The sequence below is a fragment of the Leptonychotes weddellii genome, chromosome 2 (assembly GCF_054177405.1).
Source record: "Leptonychotes weddellii isolate Sample4059 chromosome 2, ASM5417740v2, whole genome shotgun sequence".
In the NCBI taxonomy this organism is placed as follows: domain Eukaryota; kingdom Metazoa; phylum Chordata; class Mammalia; order Carnivora; family Phocidae; genus Leptonychotes; species Leptonychotes weddellii.
Window position 1 is genome coordinate 67,620,570 of NC_138370.1, and position 26,626 is coordinate 67,647,195.

General features: G+C 40.3%; 1 protein-coding gene and 1 long non-coding RNA gene across 2 annotated transcripts in view; one reads left to right on the forward strand and one right to left on the reverse strand.

Annotated features, from left to right (window-relative positions):
* The window catches only part of PRMT9 (protein arginine methyltransferase 9), a 69,146-nt gene extending 67,972 nt beyond the window's left edge, over window positions 1-1,174 (forward strand). The window contains exon 11 of the mRNA XM_081811792.1: window positions 862-1,174. Within this exon, the coding sequence (XP_081667918.1) occupies window positions 862-885 (24 nt within the window). The 3' untranslated portion in view covers window positions 886-1,174. The remainder of the gene's footprint in view (window positions 1-861) is intronic.
* The window catches only part of LOC145720100 (uncharacterized), a 205,491-nt gene that overhangs the window by 40,025 nt on the left and 138,840 nt on the right, over window positions 1-26,626 (reverse strand). The window lies entirely within an intron of this gene.

Consider the following 26,626-nt stretch of genomic DNA (forward strand, 5'->3'; position numbering starts at 1 on the left):
TAGATATATAAAAGTGTCCTATATTGTAATTCTCATTTTCTGAGGAGCAGGCATTGTACTAAATACCTCTATTATATCAGTTGTTCTGTACAAAAAGCCAGAGAGGTAGGCAGTTTTTCATGTTACAGATGAGAAAACAGGTTCAAGTGATTAAGTAATTTGCTTTTGCTCATTGAGCTAGTTAGTGGTAGAGCCGGAATTCTAACCTTGGTCTCTTGACTCCAAAGGCACTGCTAAGCATTTGACCTGTCACACAGCACCTGCCACCTAAGAATTTCTGACTAATGACTATGTGGACAAGAAACCCTCGGTATTGAGGGCACCTAGCCTAGAATTCTCACAGAGGCACTGAGGGAGTGTTACCAGCCCCAGTGTCATCTGTCCTAGCCAAAGTCTAGAGCTGGATTTCTGCACCCATCTATCAAACCCTTAACATTTCCATTTTCCAGCCTGGCCTCTTTTAATACAAACTGCTTTCTTAAAGGGAAATAGGCCTTTTGTTTGTTCTTCCTAAGGTAGTCTACAAAATTAAAATAGTTGTTTACTTCCTGGTCATTAAATTAATGCATATTCCATTGTTAAATTTCAGAAAATAGAAGAATAAAGAAAAGTAGCCCTTACTGTACAACCAAGTATAACCACTACTTACTTTTTAGTACACAGTATATCTTCTTGGATATACCGCACACACAGATTGTCTCTGTGCTTTCAGCCATAGTCATTGCCATGTTTAATAGTCTTCCTCCTTCCTGCTCATGGGCAAATCGTTTTCACCCAATGTATGAAACCTTTCACAGTTTTCCCTCTATATCCTTACAGCATTCATGTTGTATTATAATTATGTATTTATATGTCTTCTAGACCGAGTTCCTAGGAGCAAGCTAAAGTTCTAGAACTATTAGAATAAAGCAAGAGATGGAAGAGACCAGAATGTCCGACGCACAAGGGGTTTCACACACCAGTTTGTGAATTTCATCTATGGTGAAGTTTCTGCAGATCAGCGGGGAAATGAGAAAAAAAATATATAGTGAGTTTTCATTTAGTCAAACTTATTCTTAAGGATTGTGCTTTATTTTGAAATTGTCCATTCTATTTCTTTTATGTGATGACAGTTATAGAGCAGTAGTTGTTTTCTAAATATTTTTCCTTGGAAAATAAAATGTTGCTAATTTTATTTGCTCCCATTTGGTTTATTTTATTTCTGAAATTTTTCTTGGTTCATGAAATCCTAAAGTCTAGCAATCACTGAGATAGAGAATGGCCACCGGTTTCAGCAATTATAATGCTGGCGTGATTCTAATCTACTTGCTATACTTGCTATGGGTATTCTCTGTATTCTTTCTGGATATGACTTAGCCTAAGCCAGAGGATGGATCTGAGCTTGATGTTTTAGAAAATAAGAAATGGCTGTAACTGGCAGATGGTACTAGAGCCAAAAGTAAGATATTAGTCATCCCTAATGCAGTTTATATAGATAAAGTGAAGTTTCTCTTTGTTACTGTATTATATGAAAATACGTAGATGGAATTTTGACATCCATGGAGGATATGTTTGGGTTAGTCTGACAAAAAAGTAAGTTAATAAAATTCACTTTGAGGGATGCTGGGAGGTGGGCACTGTTAACCCTTTGGCATATGTTTCCATCTCTAAATATGTCCATGGTAGTTTTAAAATATGGTACCACTTATTTGATGTCCTTCCCATAAAAAGATATACCTTGTGTCCCCTCCCCTTCTAGATGGGCTTATGATGGATTTATACAATAGAATATAGTGAAAGTGATCATAATCACCATATGTGACATCAGAGGCTAGGTCATAAAAGGCCATGCAACTCCATCTTCTCTGTTGAAACACTTGCTTTTGGAACTCTCAGCCATCATGTAAGAAGTTGACTATCTGAGTCCGGTGTGCTGTGGAAAGCCCAGAACAATAGGGAGACCCCTTGAAGTACTCTCATTGACAGTCACAGCTGAGCCCACCCTCCAGTTAGCCCAGGTACCAGTTACATGAGTGGGGGAAGCAGATTCCAGCTCTCAGCCATTTGAGCCACCCTTCAGCCTTTTCAGTCTTCCCAGCTGAGGTCATAGACTTGTGGACCAGAAGCAAGCCATTCCTGTTCTGTCTTGTCCTAATTCCTGACCTGAAGAATCCATGGCCTTAAAAGAATTGGAAAACAAGACACAGACTGGGAGAAATATTTGTAAAAAATACATCTGATAAAGGACTGTTACTCAAAATGTATAAAGAACTTTTAAAACTCAACAATAGGAAAATAAAAACTCATTAAAAAAATGGGCCAAACACCTTAACAGACCTCACCAAAGAAGATAATACAGATGTCAAGTAAGTATATGCAAAGATGCTCTACATCATACTGTCAGGGAAATGCAAAGTAAAACAAAATGACTTACCACTACACGGCTATTAGAATGGCCAAAATCCAGAACACTGACAACACCAAACGCTGGTGAAGATGTGGAGCAAAATGATTCTCATACATTGTTAGTGGGAATGCAAAACGGTAGAGCCACTTTGGAAGGTAGTTTGTAAGTTTCTTACAAAATGAAACATACTCTTCCCATGTGATCCAACAATTGCGCTTGTTACTATTTACCTAAAGGAGGTGAAACCTTATGTCCATACAGAAACCTGCACCTTGATGTTTATAGCACTTTTACTCATAATTGCCAAAACTTAGAAGCAACCAAGATGTCCTTCAGTAGATAAATGGATTAATAAACAGTGGTACATTCAGACAATGGAATATTATTTAGCACTAAAAAGAACTGAGCTGTCAAGCTATGAAAAGACATGGAGGAAACTTAAATGACAACTACAAGGTGAAAGAAGCCAATCTGAAAAGGCTACACACTATGATTCCAATTATATGTCATTCTGGAAAAGACAAAACTATGGAGACAGTAAAAAAGATTAGTGGTTGCCAGATGGGGACAAGGGAGAGATGAATAGGCAGAATACAGAGAATTTTTAAGGCAACGAAAATATTCTGTATATTGAATGTATGCCACTGTGCTTTTGTCCAAATCCATAGAATGTACGTCACCAAGTATGAACCCTAAGGTAAATAGTGGACTTTGGGTGATTTTGATGTGTCGATATAGATTGATCCTTGGTAAAAAAAAAAATGGACCCTTTTGGTAGACAGTCCTGATAATGGGAGAGGCTGTGCATGTGGGGGGACAGTGGGTATATAGGAATTCTCTGTGCCTTTGGCTCACTTTTGTTGTAAATCCAAAACTGCTCTGAGAAAACAAAGTCTTAAAAAGAATCCATAAGCATTATGAAAATGATTGTTTTACTTCTTTGTTTAGGGTTGGTTGTTATGTGTCTGTGCCAGAGAATAGATAACTGGAACCATGTCCTTTGTCTCTGTATTTACGTACACTCTACCTATTTGAAAAAGGCTTCTGGCTTAGAGTGATTTTTTGCCTAGAACTGACTTTAAGCCTAGAAAAGGTGTCTAGGGTTTTCTTTTTTAGGAATATGTTGCCTTCAGAGTCTGAGATTGTGCTAACCAATGAAAGAGTTAAGTAAGTGTTAGATTTCAAGATTGCAAATGCAGGGAGGGGATGTGAGTAGGTCTTTACGTTATGCTTGATTCTGTAATGTGTCATTTTTTTCTCCTCCCAAATGGGAGGGAAAATAGCCTACTATGTACCAAATAAATGGGGAAGAAAATAAAAGTGGAACAAGCTGTAATATCAAACTTTAAAATCTGAACTTTTGAAAACTGAGTATTTTTGCCCATTAAGTGTCAGCTTTACTTACCACATTGTTTGGGTTACATTTTAAGCTTCATTGAAGACAGTATAGTTTATTTATTCATTTTTTCCTCCTCTGCATCTGTAATAGGTAAAGCTGTACACACGTCTGTGTATTATCAGATTTCTACATATATGTCTGTATGTTTTTATATACATTTTGACCTCATCTTAGACTTCCCTCAAGTATTTTTTGGTTGTATTAAAAATTTTGGTGGATGTAACAAATATGTGAAATGTGAAAATCTGTTTAACATGTTCATGTTAAAATTATAATGACGTGGAAAAAATTTTTAAATATTTCATGTCATTTTGTTCATTTTGTTCAGTGGGTCTTAGGATTCAGAGCAAACTATGGCCTGCCACCCAGTTGTGGTCTGCAGTCTATTTTGTATGGCTCATGAGCTAAGAGCTGTTTTTACATCTTTTTTTTATTGTAGTAAAATAACAATATAAAATTTGCCATTTAACCATTTTTAAGTGTACAGTCCAGTGGCATTAAGTACATTCATATTGTTGTGAAACTGCCACCACCAAATCCATATGCAATTTTTTCATTGTCCCAAAATGAAACTTTGTATCTATTTGACACTAACTCCCCATTTCCCTTTTCCCCCAGTTCATGGTAATCACCATCCTACTCTCTGTCTCTATGAATAGGTACTTCGTGTAAGGGGAGTCATACAGTATTTGTCCTTTTACATCTAGCGTATTTCACTTAGCATAATGTTTTTAAGGAGCAAGCTAAAGCTTGTTGTAGCATGTATCAGAACTTTCTTTTTTAAGGCTGACTAGTATGATATTGTATGTATATACCACATGTCCTTTATCCATTCACCTGTCAGTGGGTATTTGGGTTTCCATCTTTTGCCTATTGTGAATATTGCTGCTGTGAACATTGGAGTGGGTACTTTGACCTTTTAACCCTGACCACAGACCCTCCTTCTAGCCCCTAATGGTGTCTAGTGCTACTGTGTACACAGGCATACAAAGGGAAGTGGAGAACTGTTAGTTCAGTGGGTGTGGAGTTTCAGCTTTTCAAGATGTAATGAGATTTGGAGATTGGTTGACAGCAATGTGAATACACCAACTGCTTTCAATTGGCTCTTACATTTTTAGAGTTGTTAACAAAGATAAAGTATTTAAAAATAGTATCTGGCCTTTTACAGAAAAAGTTTGCCAACCCTTAATTTAGAGTAAATTTTGAAACTTCTTTAATGGGCTATTATTGCTGAATGAATTTTAACATAAAGTTCATTTCTTCACTAGAGAAGTATTTATTTTAGTGGACTTTCTCATACTAAATATTTGAGGAACTCTAGTTATTTGGTCCCCAAACCAACATTGAAGAAATCATGGTTTTGTTTTTGTTATTAAGTAAGAGTAAGATTCACTGATTTATAAGCAAGATTCATTGATTTTGAAGAAATCCTTCAGTAAATTCAGAGTAATGGGGCACAAAGGTTCCTTTCTTTAGAGCCGGGATAGAGTGAAAGAAAGGCCCTACTAGGTATAACTAGGCAAATAGAGGCTGGAGGCACTGTCCTTTTTACTTTTGCTCTACTTTTCTGATTCTACTCTGGACAAGCTGTGTCTTTTGAACCCTAGTAAGTCCTTAAGACAGAGATTCCCAAACTTGTTTGACAACACCATTGGAATCTCTAATTTTTTCGTGGTGTCCTTGAGCCTAAGAAATACTGCATAGCTCCATTTATTAAGTTATTAGATCCAAACAACCTAACCATAGACATTCTTATAATGTCTCGCAGATGTTTCTGTGTTTCTCTCAAAAATTTAAAATATCCCATGGTGCCTTGTGAGTTCACTCCAGTGTCCTGTGCCCCTGAGCACACAATTTGGGAATTTCAGTCTACCTGTGTTTCTGACTTGGATTTGATTTTGTCCTTGCCCTTGCTCCTTGTTTTACCCCAATTACTATTTCCCACATTTCCAGGGTTTGCCTAACAGTATTTTCTGATGGCTCTCTCTGCTTACAGATTTAATTTTTACATCCTTGATTCAGGTTTCTTCCTTCATTAGCTTTTATATTGATTTTTCTTTATAAAGTCTCTGTTTTTAAACTACTGAAATAAATACTTAAATGAGTAGAACATTCACCCTCATCTTCAAAAGTGCGTTACTAGAATTACTGGATTAATGACCGTAGGGTTCTTTAGTTTCCTCACAAGAAAGGTGATAAAGTATCTTAAGCCACCTGGTAATCCTTAGTAGTGTATGTTGGCCTTTGTCAATAAAGTGAAGAAGATGCTGTAAATGGCATAAACAACTTGCATGGTAAATAATAAATTACCTTTACTGTAAATTATTACTAGATGAACTTTCCAGTAGCTCTGTCTGGTAGGGAAGTTTTGTTTTCTTTCTCCGTGGATGTTTTATTTTCATGCTGATTTAAGTGACACTTCTGAAATACCAAGTTACAGGTTAAAAGAAATTTGAAAAAACCCTAACTTTATTAAGTAATTAGATTCAAAACTAGATAATTCAGAAGATTTGGGAGAGAAGGTATTTCTGGTTAGGAAGAAGATTCTATGCATTATAAAAATGTGGGAAAGGAAAAATGTTTTTATACTGAGAAATTATTTTAGGATTTAAAGATCAATATGTCATTCATTTGTACATTAGATGCTATACTATGGTGATCCCCCACAGAAAGAAGGCTTTGACTTCTATGAGGTAAGGAGAATTCATGGGAGGATTTTGGACTACTGTGGAGGAATGGTTTTTTTCTTCAAATATGAGGAGAGCTCTTTATGGGGTAATTTCACGCTGTGAATTGCACTTGTGTAAACTCATGTAAAGCACGTGTCCTCTGTGCTTTTACACAGGTAGGATATAGGGATGGGGTAGAACCAGTATTCTGTACATGCATAGCTCTGAATGGTATCCCACTGGGCTTGGGCCAGTGTAATCAGTGCTTTTATTTACATATCTTTACTATGTAGAGGTAGAACTAGAATTTTTTGCTGCTCTTTTGTAAATCCTATGATGTGTGCTTTCCAGTTTTCTCATTTGGGAAGGGAGAACAAGACAGAAAAGCAGTGTTTTTCTTTTTTCCCTTCCTGCTTGATATTCTCCCTAGAACTCTTTGTAAGTCAGGATATGAGTCAGGTGGTTGTCCCAGAACTAATCTTTTTCAACTTCCCCTAATCTCAAGGACCCTGGTTTTATAATCAGTGTCCCCAGGAAGGAAGACTTACATGGCAAAAGTACCTTGTTTGATACATTTTCTATTTCTGCCATAACAAACACAAATGTAGTGGCTTAAATAATATATATTATCTTACAGTTCTGGAGGCATGGACCTCAAAGAGCTAAAGCCCAGGAGTTCGCCGGGTCACATTCCATTCTGGAGGCTCTAGGGAGAATGTTTTTCCTTGCTTATTCAAGTCATTGGCAGAATTCAGTTCCTTGAAGTTACAGGACTATAAGTTCCTGTCCTTGCTGGCTGTCAGCTGAGGACTGTCTACAGCTTCTAGAGGATGTCCACATCCTTGGTTTGTGGTCTTCTTCCTCTGCCTTCAAAGCCAGCAACAGTAAGTTGAGTTCCTTTCAAGCGTCTCCTCTTTTTTCTTCATCTTATTCTTTTATTTATTTTTTTAAAGGTATTTATTTATTTATTTAAGAGAAAGAGAGTGAGAGTGCACGACAGGGACAGAGGGAGAGGGACAAGCAGACTGCCCACTGAGCAGGGAGCCTGACATGGGGCTTGATCCCAGGACCCCAGGATCATGACCTGAGCCTATGGCAGATGCCTAACCAACTGAGCCACCCAGGTACCCCCATCTTATAGTTTTAAAGACCTGTGTGATTAGATTGGTACCACCAAGATAATTTAAAATAACCTCAAGATCCTTAATCTCATCTGCAAAATCCTTTTTGCCATGCAAGGTAATATATTCACAGGTTCTGGAAGTAGGGTATGAACATCTTTGGGGCCCATTATTCTGCGTACCACACCTGGTGATGTTAATAAATGACCTGACACTGGAACAGTCTTCAATTTTCAGTCAGTCCACAGCTGTCAGTTTCGTATATTGCATATTGATATCTACAGCTTCCTTTGCTATGCTAAATTCAGACTTTCTTACATACACCAATAAATAAGTGTTTGAGGATCTTTCATAATATAGAACTATATAGAATAAGGAGATGGAAATAGAGATGGAGATGAGGGATGGTTTTCTCTTCCAGAAATGGCAGAAAACAACAGCAATTTGAGCATCTTTAAATGCTGATGGGAGGGAACCAGTAGAGAAGGAGAGGGAAGTGTGGCACACTGGGAGTAATTCTCCCACATCTATCTGTTCTTCCCTTCTGCCACAGTAAAAAACTTGTGGATAGGCACAAGGCCACCTACCTAGAAGGACATTTCTCCCCCTTTAGAGCTAAAGTTCTGAATAGTGATTAGTTCCTTTTTTTTAATAAGATTTTATTTATTTATTTGACAGAGAGAGATAGCACGAGAGGGAACACAAGCAGGGGGAGTGGGAGAGGGAGAAGCAGGCTTCCTCCAGTGATGCATTCTCTGATGTGTAGAAGGCAGAACGAGGTGTCCAGCACAGCTTGGTCATCTAGCAGCATTCTAGAGTTCATAGGGAAGAAACAGGGCAGTGGCAGCCTCCTGATTTGATCCTCTAAATCCTGTCATTGGTCGCTAGCTCTGCCACCACCTAATTATGCCCTCTAGGAGAGCCTAGAGGCCACTTCCTTCACCAAGCACTGGGTAAGGGAGCAAGAGGGCATCTCTCTGAGGCTCTCTTGATATCCAGAGAGACAGTGGGAAATGCCACGGAAATTGCATTTCCTGATGACAGTGGGACAATGGAACTTCAGAGGGGGAAGAACCTAGGCGGTAGATTCTAACAAAGACATGTTTGGTGTGGTTAGTACAATGAATCCACAGAGAAGAGTAATAGGGGTGTTCTGGAATAAATGGGCAGCCCACACAGCTTCTGCTTTACATAGAAGGAATACTTTGAGGTCAGCTGAGAAGAAGCTAACTAGACCTCACTGTTTGGATTCATGACTTCTTACCAGGTTCCCAGAACTAAGCCAGTGTACAGACCCAAAGCCCCTCAACAGAGGTGGGGGCTACATGCCTCTTAAAAAGAACCCTGCAGGAGAGCTATAGGTGTACACAGTGAATTTCCTCCACAGGGTGGAGAAGAGCTTTCCGCAGAGTGACCTGCAGCTATCTACCCACGGGACCGTGCAGCAAGGAAAGGGAAATACCCAGAACTCCTGGGAGCTATGACATACTGACTCTGATTTTACACTGATCCCCAGAGACTCCAAACTCTACAAAAGTCCACCAAAGTCGGTGCTTATGGATGTCAGGCTTTTACATAAAGTCTCGACCCAAATTCAGCTAACAGTGGGTCTAGTGGAACTACAGATCCACATTGTGTTTATTTTTACAGTTACAGGATATATGATGAGAATGCACACACATAGACTTGATAACTAACAAAGCACCATTCTGGTTTCCTGTCCTTCGGAGTGAGGGCTATTATGAAAGGAAAAACCATTTAGAGTCTCTGGAACTCTTCCCACACAATACACCAGTAGTAATTGGGAAGAGATACTTCGGAAGGGATTGTAGAATTTACCACTGCCATAAAAACCTCGAGAGAAGCAGGGTTAGTGATTCCTATTATATCTGCATAAAATGTTTCTTTGTGACCAGAGCAACAGCCTGAAGGGCCCTGGAAAATGATAGATTATTGCAGACCTAATCAGATTGTGATGTTCGCTGCAGCTATAGTTTTAGATGTATATTGACCGGAACAAGTCATCACCCTGGCACCTGACACGTGACCTGGCAAATGCATTCTTTTCCAGCCCAATCAGGAGCAGTTTGCATTTATACAGCAGAGACAAAGCTATACCTTTTATTGTATTTTATGAAACATCACCTTTTTCTTTTTACAATGATTATTTGCAATGTTAATTGAACCTAGTGAGCAGGAGGTAGAAACTATATATACCCGAGGGTGGGAGATAAACTGTGATAGTTCAGGGCCCTGCCACCTTGATGAAGTTTCAAGGGGTTCAGTGATTTGGGGCATATTAGGAGATCCCTTCTACAGAGAGACAAGTGGCAGTACCTTGCATCAACCACTGCAGAGAAAGAGGCACAGTGTATGATGAAGCTTTCTGGATTTTGGTGACAACCTATACCACATTTGGGCATGCCACACCACCCCATTCATGAGATAAGCCATCAGCTGCCAGTTTTAAGTGGGTCCTGGAACAAGAACGAGCTCTGCAACAGGTCTAGGCTGATGAGCAGGCTGACGTGCCTGTTGGGCCTTATGGCATAACATCTAATGGCGTTAGAAGTGTGCCTGGCAGCAGAGATGCTGTTTGGAGACTTTGGCAAGCCCTAGATTAGACAAGGTTTTGGAGGAAGTTCATGCTATAACTTTCTTCTTTTGAAAAGCAGTTCTTGGGGCGCCTGGGTGGCTCTGTCGGTTAAGCAGCTGCCTTTGGCTCAGGTCATTATCTTGGGGTCCTGGGATTGAGCCCCACATCAGGCTCCCTGCTCAGTGGGGAGCCTGCTTCTCCCTCTCCCTCTGCACTGCCCCCCCACACACACTCATGCTCTCTCTTTCTTACTCTGCTCTCTCTCAAATAAATAAATCTAAAAAAAAAAAAAGGCAAGGGGACAGGACCCTGAGGGCAGAAAGAGCTTCGGCACTGTGGTTGTGAGGAATGGCTGATTATATACTTGGGAGCTGGGGGAGGTCAGGAGAAAGGGAGGTGTCCAAAAGGACTTTCATATGCTAAAGAAGACCCTCAGGATACTGGAGGCCTTGCTCTTGTCAGGCTAAGGTTGCTTTTCCCTCTAGCAAAACATTAAGACAGTTGGGAGTTTCCAGGAGGAATGTCACACATATGGGGTGGGGGGGAGGTGAGGTTGCAGGGTGTCAGCTTGTGCTTTGTCCTCAACTTGCCTTTGGCTCCCTCATCACTGAGATGGTGTCAGCAGCTAGACCCCAAGACCTGACCTTTCCTGCTCACCTGCTTGTACCCACTGACCTTTATCCCATGTTTTTCCTCAAGCATTTCTTTCCAGCTTATCTCTTACCTCAGACAAAAGGCCCGAGATGCATAGCATCTCATGATGATAGAAACCAAAACTACCCCTCAAGCAATGAGGACTGCCTGGACAAAGTTCCGCCCAGGTGGGCCCAGGCCATCTAGACCAGTTTCTCTTTCTCTTTTTTTAAAATTTTATTTAAATTCAATTTAATTAACATATTCTGTATTATTAGTTTCAGAGGTAGAATTCAGTGATTCATCAGTTGCATACAACACCCAGTGCTCATTACTTCAAGTGCCCTCCTTAATACCCATCACCAGTTACCCCATCCCCCCCATCTCCCCTCTAGCAACTCTCAGTTTGCTATAGTTAAGAGTCTCTTATGGTTTACCTCCCTCTCTGCTTTCCTCTTATTTTATTTGTCCTTCCCTTTCACTATGTTCATCTGTTTTGTTTCTTAAATTCCACATATGAGTGAAATCATATGGCTTATTTCACTTAGCATAATACCCTCTAGTTCATCCACGGTGTTGCAAATGGCAAAATTTCATTCTTTTTGATGGCCGAGTAATATTCCTCTGTGTGTGTGTGTGTGTGTGTGTGTGTACTGATATGGAAAACAAAGGCAGAAGGAAGTGTAGATTAAATTAAACGTCCTTATAACCTGTAGTCCATTGACAAGTACTTGAGGCAGGCAGAGTGTAACCTTCTTCCAGGAAGCTCCCAACTGTCTTAATGTTTAATGACTAGCTAGAGGGAAAAACAACCTTAGTTTGACAATAGCAAGGCCTCTGGTATCCTGTGAGTCTCCTTTAGCATATGAAAATCTTTTTGGAACTTCCTTTTGTCTTTACTTCCCCCAACCCCAAAGTATATCATCAGTTGCCCCTCACAATTCTGGGGCAGCAGCTCTTTCTGCCCCTGGGTCCTGTCCCAGTGCTTTAATAAAATTACCTTTTTTGCACCAAAGACGTCTCAAGAATTCTTTCTTGGCCGTCGGCTCCAGACTTCACCAACATTCAAAAACTACATCATATGCCGTATCTTCTTTATCCATTCATCTATTGATGGACTTCTGGGTTCTTTCCATATTTTGGCAATTGTGGACATTGTTGCTATAAATATTGGGGTGCATGTGCCCCTTCGAATCACTGTTTTTGTATCCTTTGGATAAATACCTAGTTGTACAATTGCTGGGTCTTAGGGCAGTTCTATTTTTAACTTTTTTTTTTTTTTTTTGTATTTATGTTATTTTTAACTTTTTGAGGAACCTCCATACTGTTTTCCAGAGTGGCTGCACCAGTTTGCATTCCCACCAACAGTGCAAGAGGGTTACCCTTTCTCCGCATCCTCGCCAACATCTATTGTTTCCTGAGTGTTACTTTTAGCCATTCTGAACACAACAGGAATGTCCACTCTCACCACTGTTGTTCAGCATAATACTAGAATTCCTAGCCTCAGCAATCAGACAACAAAAAGAAATAAAAGGCATTCAGATCTGCAAAGAAGAAGTCAAACTTTCATTCTTCACAGATAACATAATAATCTATGTGGAAAACCCAAAAGACTCTAGCAAAAAAATTGCTAGAACTGATACAGGAATTCAGCAAAGTGGTGGGATATAAAATCAATGCACAGGGGCACCTGGGTGGCTCAGTTGGTTGAGCATCTGCCTTCAGCTCAGGTTATGGTCCCGGGGTCCTGGGATCAAGCCCCCCATTGGGCTCCCCGCTCAGCAGGGAGTCTGCTTCTCCCTCTCCCTCTGCCCCTCCCCACCGTTCATGCTCTTTCTCATTCTCTCTCAAATAAATAAAATCTTTAAAAAAATTTAAAATATAAAATAATAAAATCAATGCACAGAAGTCAGTTGCATTTCTATACATTAAAAATGAGGCAGGGCGCCTGGGTGGCTCAGTCGTTAAGCGTCTGCCTTCAGCTCAGGTCATGATCCCAGCGTCCTGGGATCGAGTCCCACATCGGGCTCCCTGCTCAGCGGGAAGCCTGCTTCTCCCTCTCCCGCTCCCCCTGCTTGTGTTCCTGCTCTCACTATGCCTCTCTCTGTCAAATAAATAAGTAAAATCTTAAAAAAAAAATAAAAAATAAAAATGCGACAGAAGAAAGAGAAATCAAGGAATCGATCCCATTTACAATTGCACCAAAAACCATAAGATACCAAGGAATAAACCTAACCAAAGAGGTAGGGATCTGTAGTCTGAAAACTATAGAATATTTATGAAAGAAATTGAGGAAGACACAAAGAAATGGAAAAACATTCCATGCTCATAGATTGGAAGAACAGATAATTGTTAAAATGCCTATGCTACCCAAAGCAATCTACACTTTCAATGCAATCCCTATCAAAATACCATCAACGTTTTTCACAGAACTGGAAAAAACAATCCTAAAATTTGTATGGAACCAGAAAAGACCCCAAATAGCCAAAGGAATGTTGAAAAAGGAAGCCAAAGCTGGAGGCATCACAATTCTGGACTTCAAGCTCTATTACAAAGCTGTCATCATCAAGACAGTATGGTACTGGCACAAAAACAGACATATAGATCAATGGAACAGAATAGAGAGCCCAGAAATGGACCCTCAACTCTAAGGTCAACTCATGTTCAACAAAGCAGTAAAGAATATCCAATGGAGAAAAGGCAGTCTCTTCAACAAATGGTGTTGGGAAAATTGGACAGCCACATGCAGAAGAATGAAATTGGACCATTTCCTTATACCACACACAAAAATAAACTCAAAATGGATGAAAGACCTACATGAGACAGGAATTCATCAAAATCCTAGAGGAGAACACAGGCAGCAACCTCTTTGACCTTGGCCACAACAACTTCTTGCTAGATGCATCTCCAAAGGCCAGAGAAACAAAAGCAAAAATGAACTGTTAGCACTTCATCAAGATAAAAACCTTTTGCACAGCAGAGGAAACAGTGGATAAAACCAAAAAACAACTGACAGAATGGGAGAAGATATTTGCAAATGTCTTATCAGATAGAGGGCTAGTATCCAAAATCTGTAAAGAACTTATCAAACTCAACACCCAAAAAAACAAAAAATCCAATCAAGAAATGGGCAGAAGGGGCGCCTGGGTGGCTCAGATGGTTAAGTGTCTGCCTTCGGCTCAGGTCGTGATCCCAGTGTCCTGGGATCCAGCCCCGATTGGGCTCCTTGCTCAGCGGGAAGCCTGCTTCTCCCTCTCCTTCTACTGCTCCCCCTGCTTGTGCTCTCTCGCTCTCTCTGTCAAATAAATAAATAAATAAATAAATCTTTAAAAAAAAAAAATGGGCAGAAGACGTGAACAGACATCTCTCCAAAGAAGACATACAAATTGACAAGAGACACATGAAAAAATGCTCCACATCACTTGGCATCAGACCAGTTCTAACTTAACCCTGATTCACACCTGCATAGATGGACCATGCAGTGACCCATGGAGTGACCAACAGTTACCTTTACCTTATTATAATACTAAAATCTGTGCCCAACGAGGAGCACAAGACACTTTCACATAACATACATTGTATGTATAGGCATGTTTTCCTTAAGGCACATGCCCCACCCTATGTCCACCTCTATATATGATGACAAGGCTCCCCTATCTAAATATTCATCCTAACCCTAAATAAAAGGAACCCATTTACCCTTACTTGAGGAGTCATGGCTTTGGAAGTTATTCCTCATGATCTCCTGTTTGCTGCAAATAATGTTTACTTTGTGCAATAACTCCACCTGCTGCAGTTTCTCTCTGTGACTCACCAAGGAGCAAATTCAAGTAAGTTTGGTTACAGTGGGAGTCCTTGGACTGTTAAGAACTGTGACGGGCATGAGATTTTTACCCTGTTTGCAAACTAACAGATTAGCCTGCCATAGTTTCATAAATGCCAATAGAAGATAGGGGACATCTTGGTCAGAGACAAAGGACTTTTCTACTCCTAGCACAGCAGGCGGTGTGGGCTTCATGTCTGCGTTGGTTCCCTTGCCTTCCAAGTTCCATGGGTTAGGTGAAAAGGTCCCAGTGTATGCTGTGAACGTAGCAGGTTTGCGTCACAGCCAAGGAACTCCAGATTTAGAAAACCCAATCTTTTAAGAACGATCTGCAGGCGAACCTGCCCAACTTTTGCCCTGGAGGGAGAACTCGTCCGTATTGTCCTGGTCAGGAAACAAATGTGCTCTTTGCCCAAGGAGATATTATCTCTCCATTCCAAGGCTGTTTGCCATATAAATCCTTGAAAAGATAGTTCAAAACAAAAGCTGATAGGCAGCAAGTGGAAATGTAAGGAATGAATTATCCCCTAATAAAGAGTAAACTAGATAACCAGACCTACTTGACTTGTATCACCAAAAAATCACACATTTGGCGAATAGAGGCCTGACTTGAGTCAACCTGACAGAATTACTTGTTTTCCATCCCCAAGACAGCTGTTAGACTTAGAGCTGTTTTAATAAGTCAAGGCCACATACCCTTGAGGAAGGTCTGAGATAATACGGAAGGTGCATTCCATGAATCTTGTCTCAGGTTTAGCAAGGAAAGCATGCAAAAGGTGAAGGGAAATAGCCACACCTTTTGTTATCATCAGACAATTATTTTAAATGAATTGCCAAATAATTTTTTTTTTAAAGATTTTATTTATTTATTTGACAGAGAGAGACAGAGTGAGAGAGGGAACACAAGCAGGGGGAATGGGAGAGGGAGAAGCAGGCTTCCTGCAGAGCGGGGAGCCCGATGCGGGACTCGATCCCAGGACCGTGGGATCATGACCTGAGCTGAAGGCAGACGCTTAACGACTGAGCCACCCAGGCGCCCCGAATTGCCAAATGATTGTAAACAATGATTACTGGTCATATGATTCAGTCAAGGTTCTAGCTGGTCATATGATTCAACCAAGGTCACACATGGTCAAACAGGTTGGTGTTTTGAGGAGAGTTTACTAGAGGGATTGTTTACAGAGGTTTGGACAAGGAGTATGGAAACCACTAGGGGTGGTGTAGTAACAGGGCAAAGAGGAGAAAGTACTTGCAGGGATCTGAAGATAGATTGTGTGGAATAGGCCATCTAGAAAGAGCCATTACCTTATGTGGAGGGATGACCTCATCAAGGGGAGTTGAAGCAATGTTCCCCTTCACTCTCCTCCCTTTCTCTGATCTTCTTTCATGCCCTCTATTGGCCAAATTGGAAGCCAGAGGACAAGGAAGCCTGTTGATAGAAACCAGCCTCCCAGGGCACAGAACACAGCAGAGAAGGGCAGAGGATGGATTTGGAATGACAAATGGAAGAAATCCACCCCAGCATAATGAAACAGTATTAAAAGTAATACTTAAGCTTAAAATATTCTGACTCCCAATGCTTCTATTGCTGGCTAACTTTTATTATGAGAGGGAATGAGCTGGAAATTAGATGTTTGGGACATAAATCTGCCTAAATTTATATGATAAACAGTATTGTTTATTTATATTCCATACCTATATAAATATGAATGATTTACATCATTTTACTTGCTAGTGTCCTTCTGAAACTGGCTGATACTTCCCCATCATCACTCCTATTTTACCCACAGAAAGTATGATCCGTTATGATTTTTGAATATGCCCTTATTTTTATGTGGCCCGCTGCAGATTTGACCCAGTTATTTCAGCCATTTTCACGTTTGATTCTCATCACTGTGGGGTGAATGAACCATGTGGCCATCTCCACTGATTATGAAGGGGCTTGCAGTGACAGGATTAGAGGTGCCACAGCCTGGTCATTCTGCACAGGAACATTCTTCTCAAGAATCAGTCTAAAAAAATCAGCAGAAAGGAGGATGCTGAGCCTTTCAAATTCTTTTCCATTTGACTTTTCAGCTACACTGTCACCAGCATTTTTTAAGCTAATACAGTAGGACAGGTATCCTGAAATAAGGGCCCTGCATCTTTGGAAAGAGCAAATGGGGGACAATATCCAGATCTGAAGTTTATAGCCACACAGAACTGACCATACTAGTTAACCTCAGGGACCCCCCCCCATTGCACAATGTATATTTTTCTGAAGGAAGTGAAGCAAGGCAGTGAGAGCAAATTTTGAAACTGAAGACTAGTAAAATTTTATGCAAAAATATACCAAAGTGAATCTTGGCGGTCCAGTTATCTTTCTACTTATATTTAATCCTTAACATTTCTAATAATGAACTATTATCATATATCACATTACCTGGACTATTGTCATCTTCACTTATGGCCATAAAAAATTTCAGCTTTAAACAGGGACTGTGGTTTCTTAATCATATCATTTTAAATTTGGGACATTGTGTGTGTATGTTTGTGTGTGTGTGTACAGTTACAAATTCTTAGATCTAGCAGGGTTTTATTTTTGTTTATTTTTCCCCAAAGATGGTTTATAAAGCTAGACACTTTCTTATTGTGGAAGCCTATTGATATGAACTAATATTTCTATTCCTATTTATAACATTTATTTATTATAAGTATTATACATATTGTATATGTAATATAATATTAATATTATAATATCATATCACATATTTATATTTAAATTAGTAGTATTATATGTAAATTTATATAATAATACATATTGTATGATATATAGTATATACATACATATTATAATAATATTTATTGTGGAGACCACATCATCCAGTTTACTGCTGATTTAAAGAAAAAGATTTCCTTAGTCTTAACTAACAACTCTTTCTTCAAGAAAAGGTTAGGAACCTTACAACTCCTCTCTTTGCTGCTATTTTCATCACTTTTTTCTTTTACTTTTGCTTAACAGGAACCCATTCATTACTCATGCTTTTGAAGCTTTTCCATCACAGTACCCCTAATAGTGGAGAGGAGTGAACATGTCCTTCCCAGGGGTCTGAAATAGCACCTGAAGGTACTGCAAGGAAGAAATTTCTCTCATTTTATATTTTTTAGAAGTTTTTATTTAAATTCCAGTTAACAGGCGGTGTAATGTTAGTTTCAGGTGTACAATACAGTGATTCCACACCTCCATACAACACCTGGTGCTCATCATGACAAGTGCCCTCCTTGATCCTCATCACCTATTTCACCCATCACCCACCCACATCTCCTCTGGTAACTATCAGTTTGTTTTCTATAGTTAAGAGTCTGTTCCTTGGTTTGCCTCTCTTTTTTTTCTCCCATTGCTTGTTTATTTTGTTTCTTAAATTCCACATATGAGTGACATCATATGGTATTTGTCTTTCTCTGATTGACTTACTTAGAATAATACTCTCTAGCTCGTTGCAAAGGCTAGATTTCATTTTTTTAATCTCATTTCATGTTTTATTTGAAGAATTTATTGAAACTTTGCAATCTAGTTATATAAACACACATCTATAATGTAGAAAATTAAAACAACTATATCTGCATATATTTAATTTAAATTAATGTATCAGTAAGTCTGGTAAAATTGTTGCCATTTATTTCTTGTGGCTTTGAATATACCCCAAGACATTGCCACTTATTTTATGGACCAAGTTTGAGATTCTGGGCATGCAGTTTTCCTAAATATCTTTCAGTCAGCCAACAAATATTTACCTATTATTATTTGGCACTGAAGTAAGCACTTGAGTTACTATGGGGAATGTGGTATCCTGATTTCTGTCTCTGTACCTTCACCTATGCAGTCCCCTTGTTTAGAATGTCCAACCCCCTTTCTTCCCACCTATTCAAGTCCTGTCTGTGGCTGTATCTCCCCATCCCACGTCACTCTGATTTCCTACAGTTCTGAGAAGACGACTATTTCCCTATTGGATAAGGATAGCGACCCTCCCTCAGGCGCCTAGCAATAAGTTGGCTGAGTAGAGGGGGGGGATATAAATTTCAAGACCTCTTCCTAAAACTAGTGCTGATATGTACATTAACATCCCAGCAAAGGGTGTTTCTTATACCGGCTAGGCTGAATTTCCCAAATCAGTTGAGTAGTTCCTGTCCCCTTCGTCGCTCCCGTAAATATGCAAGGTGGCAGAGGATCTATGTCTTTTTCCTGGAGCACAACCATGGTATGGCTGGCTAAGCAGTTGGATGGTAAGAACTTGAGGGTACTGCATGCATCCTGTTTTCCTTGTGCCCTTTTCTTTGAGCCTAATCCGTGAGATACAGTCCTGGTTGTCCACAACAGGGGCTATTTCGGCATTTATTTTTACAAAGACTTATCTTATTATTTAAATGTTTTCTGTGTCTTTGTAGACAGTGACCAGGCTAGGCTATCTTTTACTTCATTTAAAAAGGGATCTAGGGGTGCCTGGGTGGCACAGTCCGTTAAATGTCTGACTCTTGGTTTCGGCTCAGGTCATGATCTCAGGTTTGTGAGTTGGAGCCCCATCGGCTCCGTGCTCAGCACAGCGTCTGCTTGAGATTCTCTTTCTCTCCCACTCATGCTTGCTCTCTCCCTCTCCCTCTCTCTCTAAAATAAAACAATCTTAAAAAAATAAAAAAATATAAAGGGATCTAGCGCAGCTCTCAGCAGGCAAGACACACTCACTCAACAAGTGCCTGGTGAGTCGGAGTATAGTTGTATTATTTTGATAGTGGAATAATACCTCTTATGATTCTCTCATACCTCTTATCCAGCCTGTATGTCATTGCTCATTACTCTTACATACATTAAGTATGATGCTCAACTCACTAAGTATTGAATGAATGAGTGAATGAATAAGTTAATGAATGAATGAATTATAGGAATAAGAAAGTCCAGGCTTTCAACTCCTGTATCCCCCATGATACCTTTTCTCCCTTCCTTCCTTCCTTCCTTCCTTCCCTCCTTCCTTTCTCTCTCTCTCTTCCTTCCTTTCTTTTCTTTTCTTTTGTAGGCTCCATGCCCAGTGTGGAGCTCAAGGTGGGGCTTGAACTCACAACCATGAGATCAAGACCTGAGAGGAGATCAAGGGTAGGCTGCTAAACCGACTGAGCCACATGTGCCCCTTTCCATGATACCTTTTCTGACTGTTCCAGGCCTTAGTGTTATTCCCTATTCTGTATCATTCATTAGTGGCTAAAATAGGCTACCATAAATGGTTGGTTATATTCCATGTTTGTATTCTATCCATTCAACCAAATTTAAAAGGCTAGGAATTTTAGGTTTTTAATCCATTTTGAATTTGTTTTTGTGTATGGTGTAAGAAAGTAGTTCAGTTTCATTCTCTTGCTTGTTACTGTCGAATTTTCCCAACACCATTTATTGAAGAAACTGTCTTTTTCCAATTTTTTATTCTTTCCTGCTTTGTTGAAGATTAATTGACCATATAGTTGTGGGTTTATTTCTGGGTTGTCTCTTCTGTTCTGTTGAACTATGTGTCTGTTTTTGTGCCAGTACCATACTATTTTGATCATTATAGTTTTGTAATATAACTTGAAGTCTGGAATTGTGATGCCTCCAGCTCTGCTTTTCTTTTTCAAGGTTGCTTTGACTATTTTGGGTCTTTGGTGGTTCCATACAAATTTTAGGATTGTTTGCTCTAGCTCTGTGAAAAATGCTGTTGGTATTTTGATAGGGATTGAAACCATAAAAATCCTAGAGGAGAACACACGCAGTAACCTCTTTGACATTGGCTATAGCAACTTCTTTCTAGATATGTCTCCTGAGGCAAGGGAAACAAAAGCAAAAATAAACTGTTGGGACTTCAAAATAAAAAGCTTCTGCACAACAAAGGAAACAATCAACAAAGGCTGGAAGAAGATATTTGCAAATGACATTATCTGATAAAGGGTTAGTATCCACAATATATAAAGAACTTATAAAACTCAACACCCAATGGCTCAGTCGTTAAGCGTCTGCCTTCAGCTCAGGTCATGATCTCAGGGTCCTGGGATCGAGCCCTGCATCGGGCTCTCTGCTCCACGGGAAGCCTGTTCTCCCTCTCCCTCTCCCCCTGTTTGTGTTCCCTCTCTCGCTGTGTTTCTCTCTGTCAAATAAATAAATAAAATCTTAAAAAAAAAACCTCAACACCCAAAAAATGAATAATCCAATTAAAAATGGACAGAGGACATGAATACATATTTTTCCAAAGAAGAAAAACAGATGGCCAACAAACACATGAAAAGATGTTCAAAATCACTCACCATCAGGGAAATACAAATCAAAACTACAATGAGATATCACCTCACACCTATCAGAATGGCTAAAATCAACAACAAAAGAAACAACAGGTGCTGGCCAGGTGGCGGAGAAAGGGGAACCCTCTTGCACTGTTGGTGGGAATGCAAGCTGGTGCAGCCACTCTGGAAAACAGTATGGAGGTTCCTCAAAAATTTAGAGCTACCCTACAACCCAGGAATCACACTACTAGGTGTTTACCCAAAGAATACAAAAATACTAATTCAAAGGGATACATACACCCTTATGTTTATAGTAGCATTATCTATAGTAGCCAAATTATGGAAACAGCCCAAGTGTCCAGTGACGGATGAATGGATAAGAAGATGTGGTGATATACACACAATAGAATATAACTGAGCCAAAAAAAGAATGAAATCTTGCCACTTACAACAACATGGTGGAGCTAAAGAGTATTATGCTAAGTGAAATAAGTCAATCAAAGGAAGACAAGTACCATATTATTTCACTCATCTGTGGAATTTAAGAAACAAATGGTCATAGGAGGAAAAAAGAGAGAGGCAAACCAAGAAATAGAGTTAACTGTAGAGAACAAACTGATGGTTACCAGAGGGGAGGTGGGTGGAGGGATTGGTGAAATAGGTGATGGGGATTCAGGAGTGATCAGCACAGGGTGATGTATGGAGGTATTGAATCACTATATTGTACGCCTGAAATTAATATTACACTATATGTTAACTAACTGGAATTTAAATAAAAACTTTAAAAAGAAAACGCCAAGACTGTATTTTACACACTCACTTTTTTCTACTTTGCCTGGTAAGTGCTTTATAATAGCATGCTCAATATATACTAGTTGCTGTTGATAATGAAATTCTGGAAGGAAAAGAAACAATGAACTTCCAAGCTATTGTTCCATTTTGCTTTGACCTTTCTTTGTGGTAGAAGGTTTTTGAGTCTGAAGTAGTATCAGTAGCAATTTATGTGATTATATCAAGTGTGTTTATTTTGATTATGCTAAACTAAATGAACTTGAGAGTGAACACAGCTTTTCTCTTGCTACAAGTAAGAAATTAAAAGTCGCTTTTATCATATTTACTGTAGTGGATGATCAAGAGTACAGGGGCTGTATGGAATAGAAAAAAGAGCTCTGTGGGGCACCTGGGTGGCTCAGATGGTTAAGCGTCTGCCTTCGGCTCAGGTCATCCCAGGGTCCTGGGATCGAGTCCCGCATCGGGCTCCCTGCTAGGCGGGGAGCCTGCTTCTTCCTCTGCCTCTGCCTCTCTCTCTCTCTCTTTGACTCTCATGAATAAATAAATAAAACATTTAAAAAAAAAAAAAAAGAAAAGCAAAAAGAGCTCTGTACCAGGAGTCAGAGCTTTTCTGCAGATATGTATTTTAGGTCATCATGTTATGTCTCTGCTACTTGTGAAATGGTAAAGGAAGTAGTACAATATGGCATAGTGGTTTTTAAGAACTTAAAAAGAATGGCAAGTTTTGTTGAAATGCAATCTTGGGAAAGCCCATCACATAATGACATTCAGATGAAGCTACTGGGGCTCCTTGAAACACTAGAAGCCACTGGTGTAGTATAAAGAGTACTCTTTGGAGCCAGACCAGTCTTACTACTTCTGCGCTCTGGGACCTTCAGGAAGATATCATCTCTCTGAGCCTCAGTTTCCTTAACTGTAAAATGGAAACAAGAAGGTTTCCAAACAACCTCAGAGGGTTGACATAGGCATTAAATGAGATAATACATGCAAAGCTCTTAGCATAGAGCCTGTTATATTATAAGTACTTCCCCATGCAGTGGACACCTCTGAGCTGCTTTGTTCAAAATACTTTACTTTCCTCTGACAACTGCTCCTTCCTTCCCCATCCACATGGTACAGCAGGAGCAGCGATATGATAGCATGACCCAGTCTGCTGGCCAGTGAGTCCTTTCTCAGCATGTCTTGGACTAGGCACCAAGAGATAGAGCTGGGAGAGTCTCTCCAGTTAACACATTTGAAGAAACTGTAAGAAATAAAACTCAGGAGGGGTGCCTGGGTGGCTCAGTCAGTTAAGTCTCTGCCTTTGGCTCAGGTCATGATCTCAGAGTCCTGGGATCGAGCTCCGTGTTGGGCTCCCTGCTCAGTGGGAAATCTGCTTGTCTCTCACCCTCTACCTCTACCTCTCCCCACCCTGCTTGTGCTCTCTCTCTCTCCGATAAAATCTTTGAAAAAAAAAAAGAAAGAAAGAAAACTCAGGAGTTGTCAGCAGTTAGCACAGGTTTCCTGCAGGGGAACAAGTCAGTCTGGGGAGAGGCAGATAAAGAAGCAGGTAAGTGGAGACCAACAAGAGAGGCAAGAAACAGAGGTGACAGTGTTGGAGTTCCTGTTTTTGAGTATTCCTGACACCTAATCTCATTCCTGTCCTCAGTTCCTTGAGGAATCCTAGGATCAAAAAATTCCTCTTTTTCTAAGCTAGTGTGCTGGATGATGCTATGACTTCTTGTTAAGCTGGGAATTACACTTCCCAGCATCCTCTTCTGTGCACAGTTCTGAGTTAGAGTTGACCAAAGAGGAAGTTCCAAGAGATTTGGAAGGTTGAAGAGAAGCAAAGACCATTATTCTCAGAAGAGCATCCTGGTCTGATAGACAGACACAGAGGCACCCTGGGTCCCACCTTATTCTGGCTCTCCTCCACACTGTCTGGTTTCCAACTGCTGGCCCTGCTCATTCAAAGCAGGCATAGTTCTTTCCTATGCCCTTATGCAGAAACTTGGTTGCAGGCCCACAGAGGTCATAGCTCCACAGAGGGAACATCTTCCCCCTTCACAATCCCACTGAAGCAGCTGCGTGTAGTTGCCTCTCAGATTTCCCTGCAACCTCCAACTTACCCACTCATGCCAGTGCTTTTTGAGAACTGGTTAGTGACTCTTTCTCAAATCATTTGACCTTCACTTCCTCAGCTACTCCCACATTGGTGTGTGGTCTATTTCCTATAATAAATCTCTTATTCCCATAATACTCTAGTGACTCTGCTTCTCTGATTGAGGCCTGATTGCTACAACCAGTTTGTTTTTCTTTCACTTGCATACAAACCAAAAGGATATTTATTTTTTTCAGATTTTTCACATTCCTTAAGCAAAAATACTCCCACAGAATAAAGAGAAATATCAAGGTAACACTTTTGAAAAAAAAATAGTTTTTGGAGCAAAACATTCATAAATTTTCTTACATTATTGTTTTTTATACATAAACAATGGGTTGATAATAACTCATGGTGATTTCATTAAAATTGCCTAATATGTCCTGAACCTCTTGAGTGAAACTGAGGAAAATCGGTGTGACTTTTGCCTCTTCCAGAGGTGTAGGTAATAACACTTTGAGGAAGGTACATTAGGAAGACACCAGTGTTGCAGGAATTTTCTGCCTTTAGTGCCCATGGTTCTTGGTCACTCCATTTCGAAGAACAAAGAGGTAGACCAGACAAAGAGTGGTGGACAGCAAAGCAAAGTTTATTGAGCGATAGTACAAGCTCCCAGAGAAGGAGGGGGGCCCGAGAGGGTTGCCCCTGGAGTTTCTAAGTTTCAGGGTTTTTATGAGTTCTTTTGCAGAACTATCTTAAACAATCAGGGTGTGCTGAGTTGTGCCAATCAGGGCTTTGGTCACGTATCTGTATACCTATTGGGTTAATGTCAACGTGTGGATGATCTTTTTTGCTGGCATCTGGAGTCTTAGGTCTTAACTGCCCCTTGCTTATGATAGGGGCAAATGCCTTGTAGTTAATTGTCTTATTTTAGGATGTTTTGCAGAAGTCATTTCTTCAAAGGCTGCAAAACAGAATGCTAGTGTGGTCCTGTCTAAGCTGCAAAACAGGATGTTAGTGCTGTTTTATTTTAGCTGTCCTGACTCCATATCTTCTTGTTGGGGACCCTGGCCCTGACTGTCCAACTAACTCTTAATACCAGAGCCTGGGGCAAAGAGGATATACCTTGAACATGGAATTAGTGACAATGACTTCTCCTTCATCACTATGGATTCAACCAGAAAAGCAGAAACACTAGGACACACACACACACACCACACATTTGTTACAAAGATTTGGACTTAAGCAATTACGGGAGCTGGTTAAATAGTTTTTGTAAGGCTGTTGTCTTTGTGTCCGAGGCGGGAGCTCAAAGTTCCCATCTCCTTAAGATACTTCCTCTACAGTGTACCAGGAAAGTTCTTCAGGCAGAGGGAGACTAACCTCTTCAAGCACAGTTGGAAGAGCTGCTTCTCCTGGCAGAGAAGGCTCCACAGAATATGGGTTTTCAACTATCCAGCTTCATTGGAAACTGCCCCTATGTCTCCATTTCAGTTTTCTAAGGTCCTAGTCCTTTACAGCGTGTTAAGATATCCTGTCCAAGGTGAAAAACAAGTTGTTCATGTGGCCCCTGTCAGTTTTCTATTGTGGCATAATGAATTACCAGAAAGTGGCTTACACTAATCCACATGGATTATCTCACACTTTTGATAGGTCAGATGGCTGGATTCTCTGCCAGGTATTCACTGGGCCGAAATCAAGGTATCAGTTAGTGCTGCAGTTGTTATCTGCACTGGGACTTTTGCTGTTCTCCTCTTTTTGGAAGCTTTTCTGGAGATCCTCCTTTGTTAGTGGCCACATGTGGGAGGGTGTGCTGCTAGAACTTTTAGAAGTTCTTCAAAGTAAATGCAAATATTAGGTGTGGGAGGCAGACAGTTGAGAGGAGGAGTAACATACCTGGGTGGCCAATGAAGGAATTTCAATAAAATGATCTCTAAGATGATGTGGGCTGTTGGCATAGGCAGGACACTTTTTAATAACAAGCTAGTAAAATTAACTATGTAAAAACTTTTTTTGATAGCAAGTAATTGAAGTCTAATTTCTTTTTCTCAAAACAAAAGAGAATTTGTTGGGGGACCTGGGTGGCTCAGTTGGTTAAGCATCTGCCTTGGGCTCAGATCCCCGGGTCCTGGGATCAAGTCCTGCATCAGGCTCCCTGCCCAGTGGGGAGCCTGTATCTCCCTCTACCTGCCACTCCCCCTGCTTGTGCTTTCTCTCTCTCTTTCTCTCTATCAAATAAATAAATAAAATCTTAAAAAAAGAGAGAGAGAATTTGTTGATGTAGTCGGAAAGTTCAGAAGTTCAGCTAACATCAGATATGGCTGGATCCAGGGGTTCAAATGATTTTGCTGAGACTCTTCTTCTCTCATCTCTACTAGCTCTTTTCCAGCCCTCCTCTCATCCTTTGATCTTGAACCCTTAATTTATAAGCCCTAACTCCTACTATGGACCTTAATTATAGCAGAAAGAAGTATTTCTTAATAACAGTTAAAATTAATGATTGACTTGGCTCTGGTCACATGGCTATTCCTGAATCTGTGCTGTGAAGGGAGTACAGGGTGATTTAATTGGCTAGGTCTGGGCTATGTGTTTATTTTTGTAGCTGGCTAGGGGTGGGGGAGTTGGTGGGAGGGGTGGAGTGGGATGGGGGGCGGCTCAGGCCCTCCTGGACTGCATGGAATGAGACCTCTACGGGAAAGATGAATACCGTTACCAGGTGAACTGGGGAGGCTGGGCGATATTGGGCAAGCAGAAGCAACAATGTCCTCTACGGTTAGTAGTTGACTGATCATAGTCTTAAGTGCGAGTCAAGGTCATGTGTGTGATAGGGAGGGTAGAGAAGAAATAAATGCCT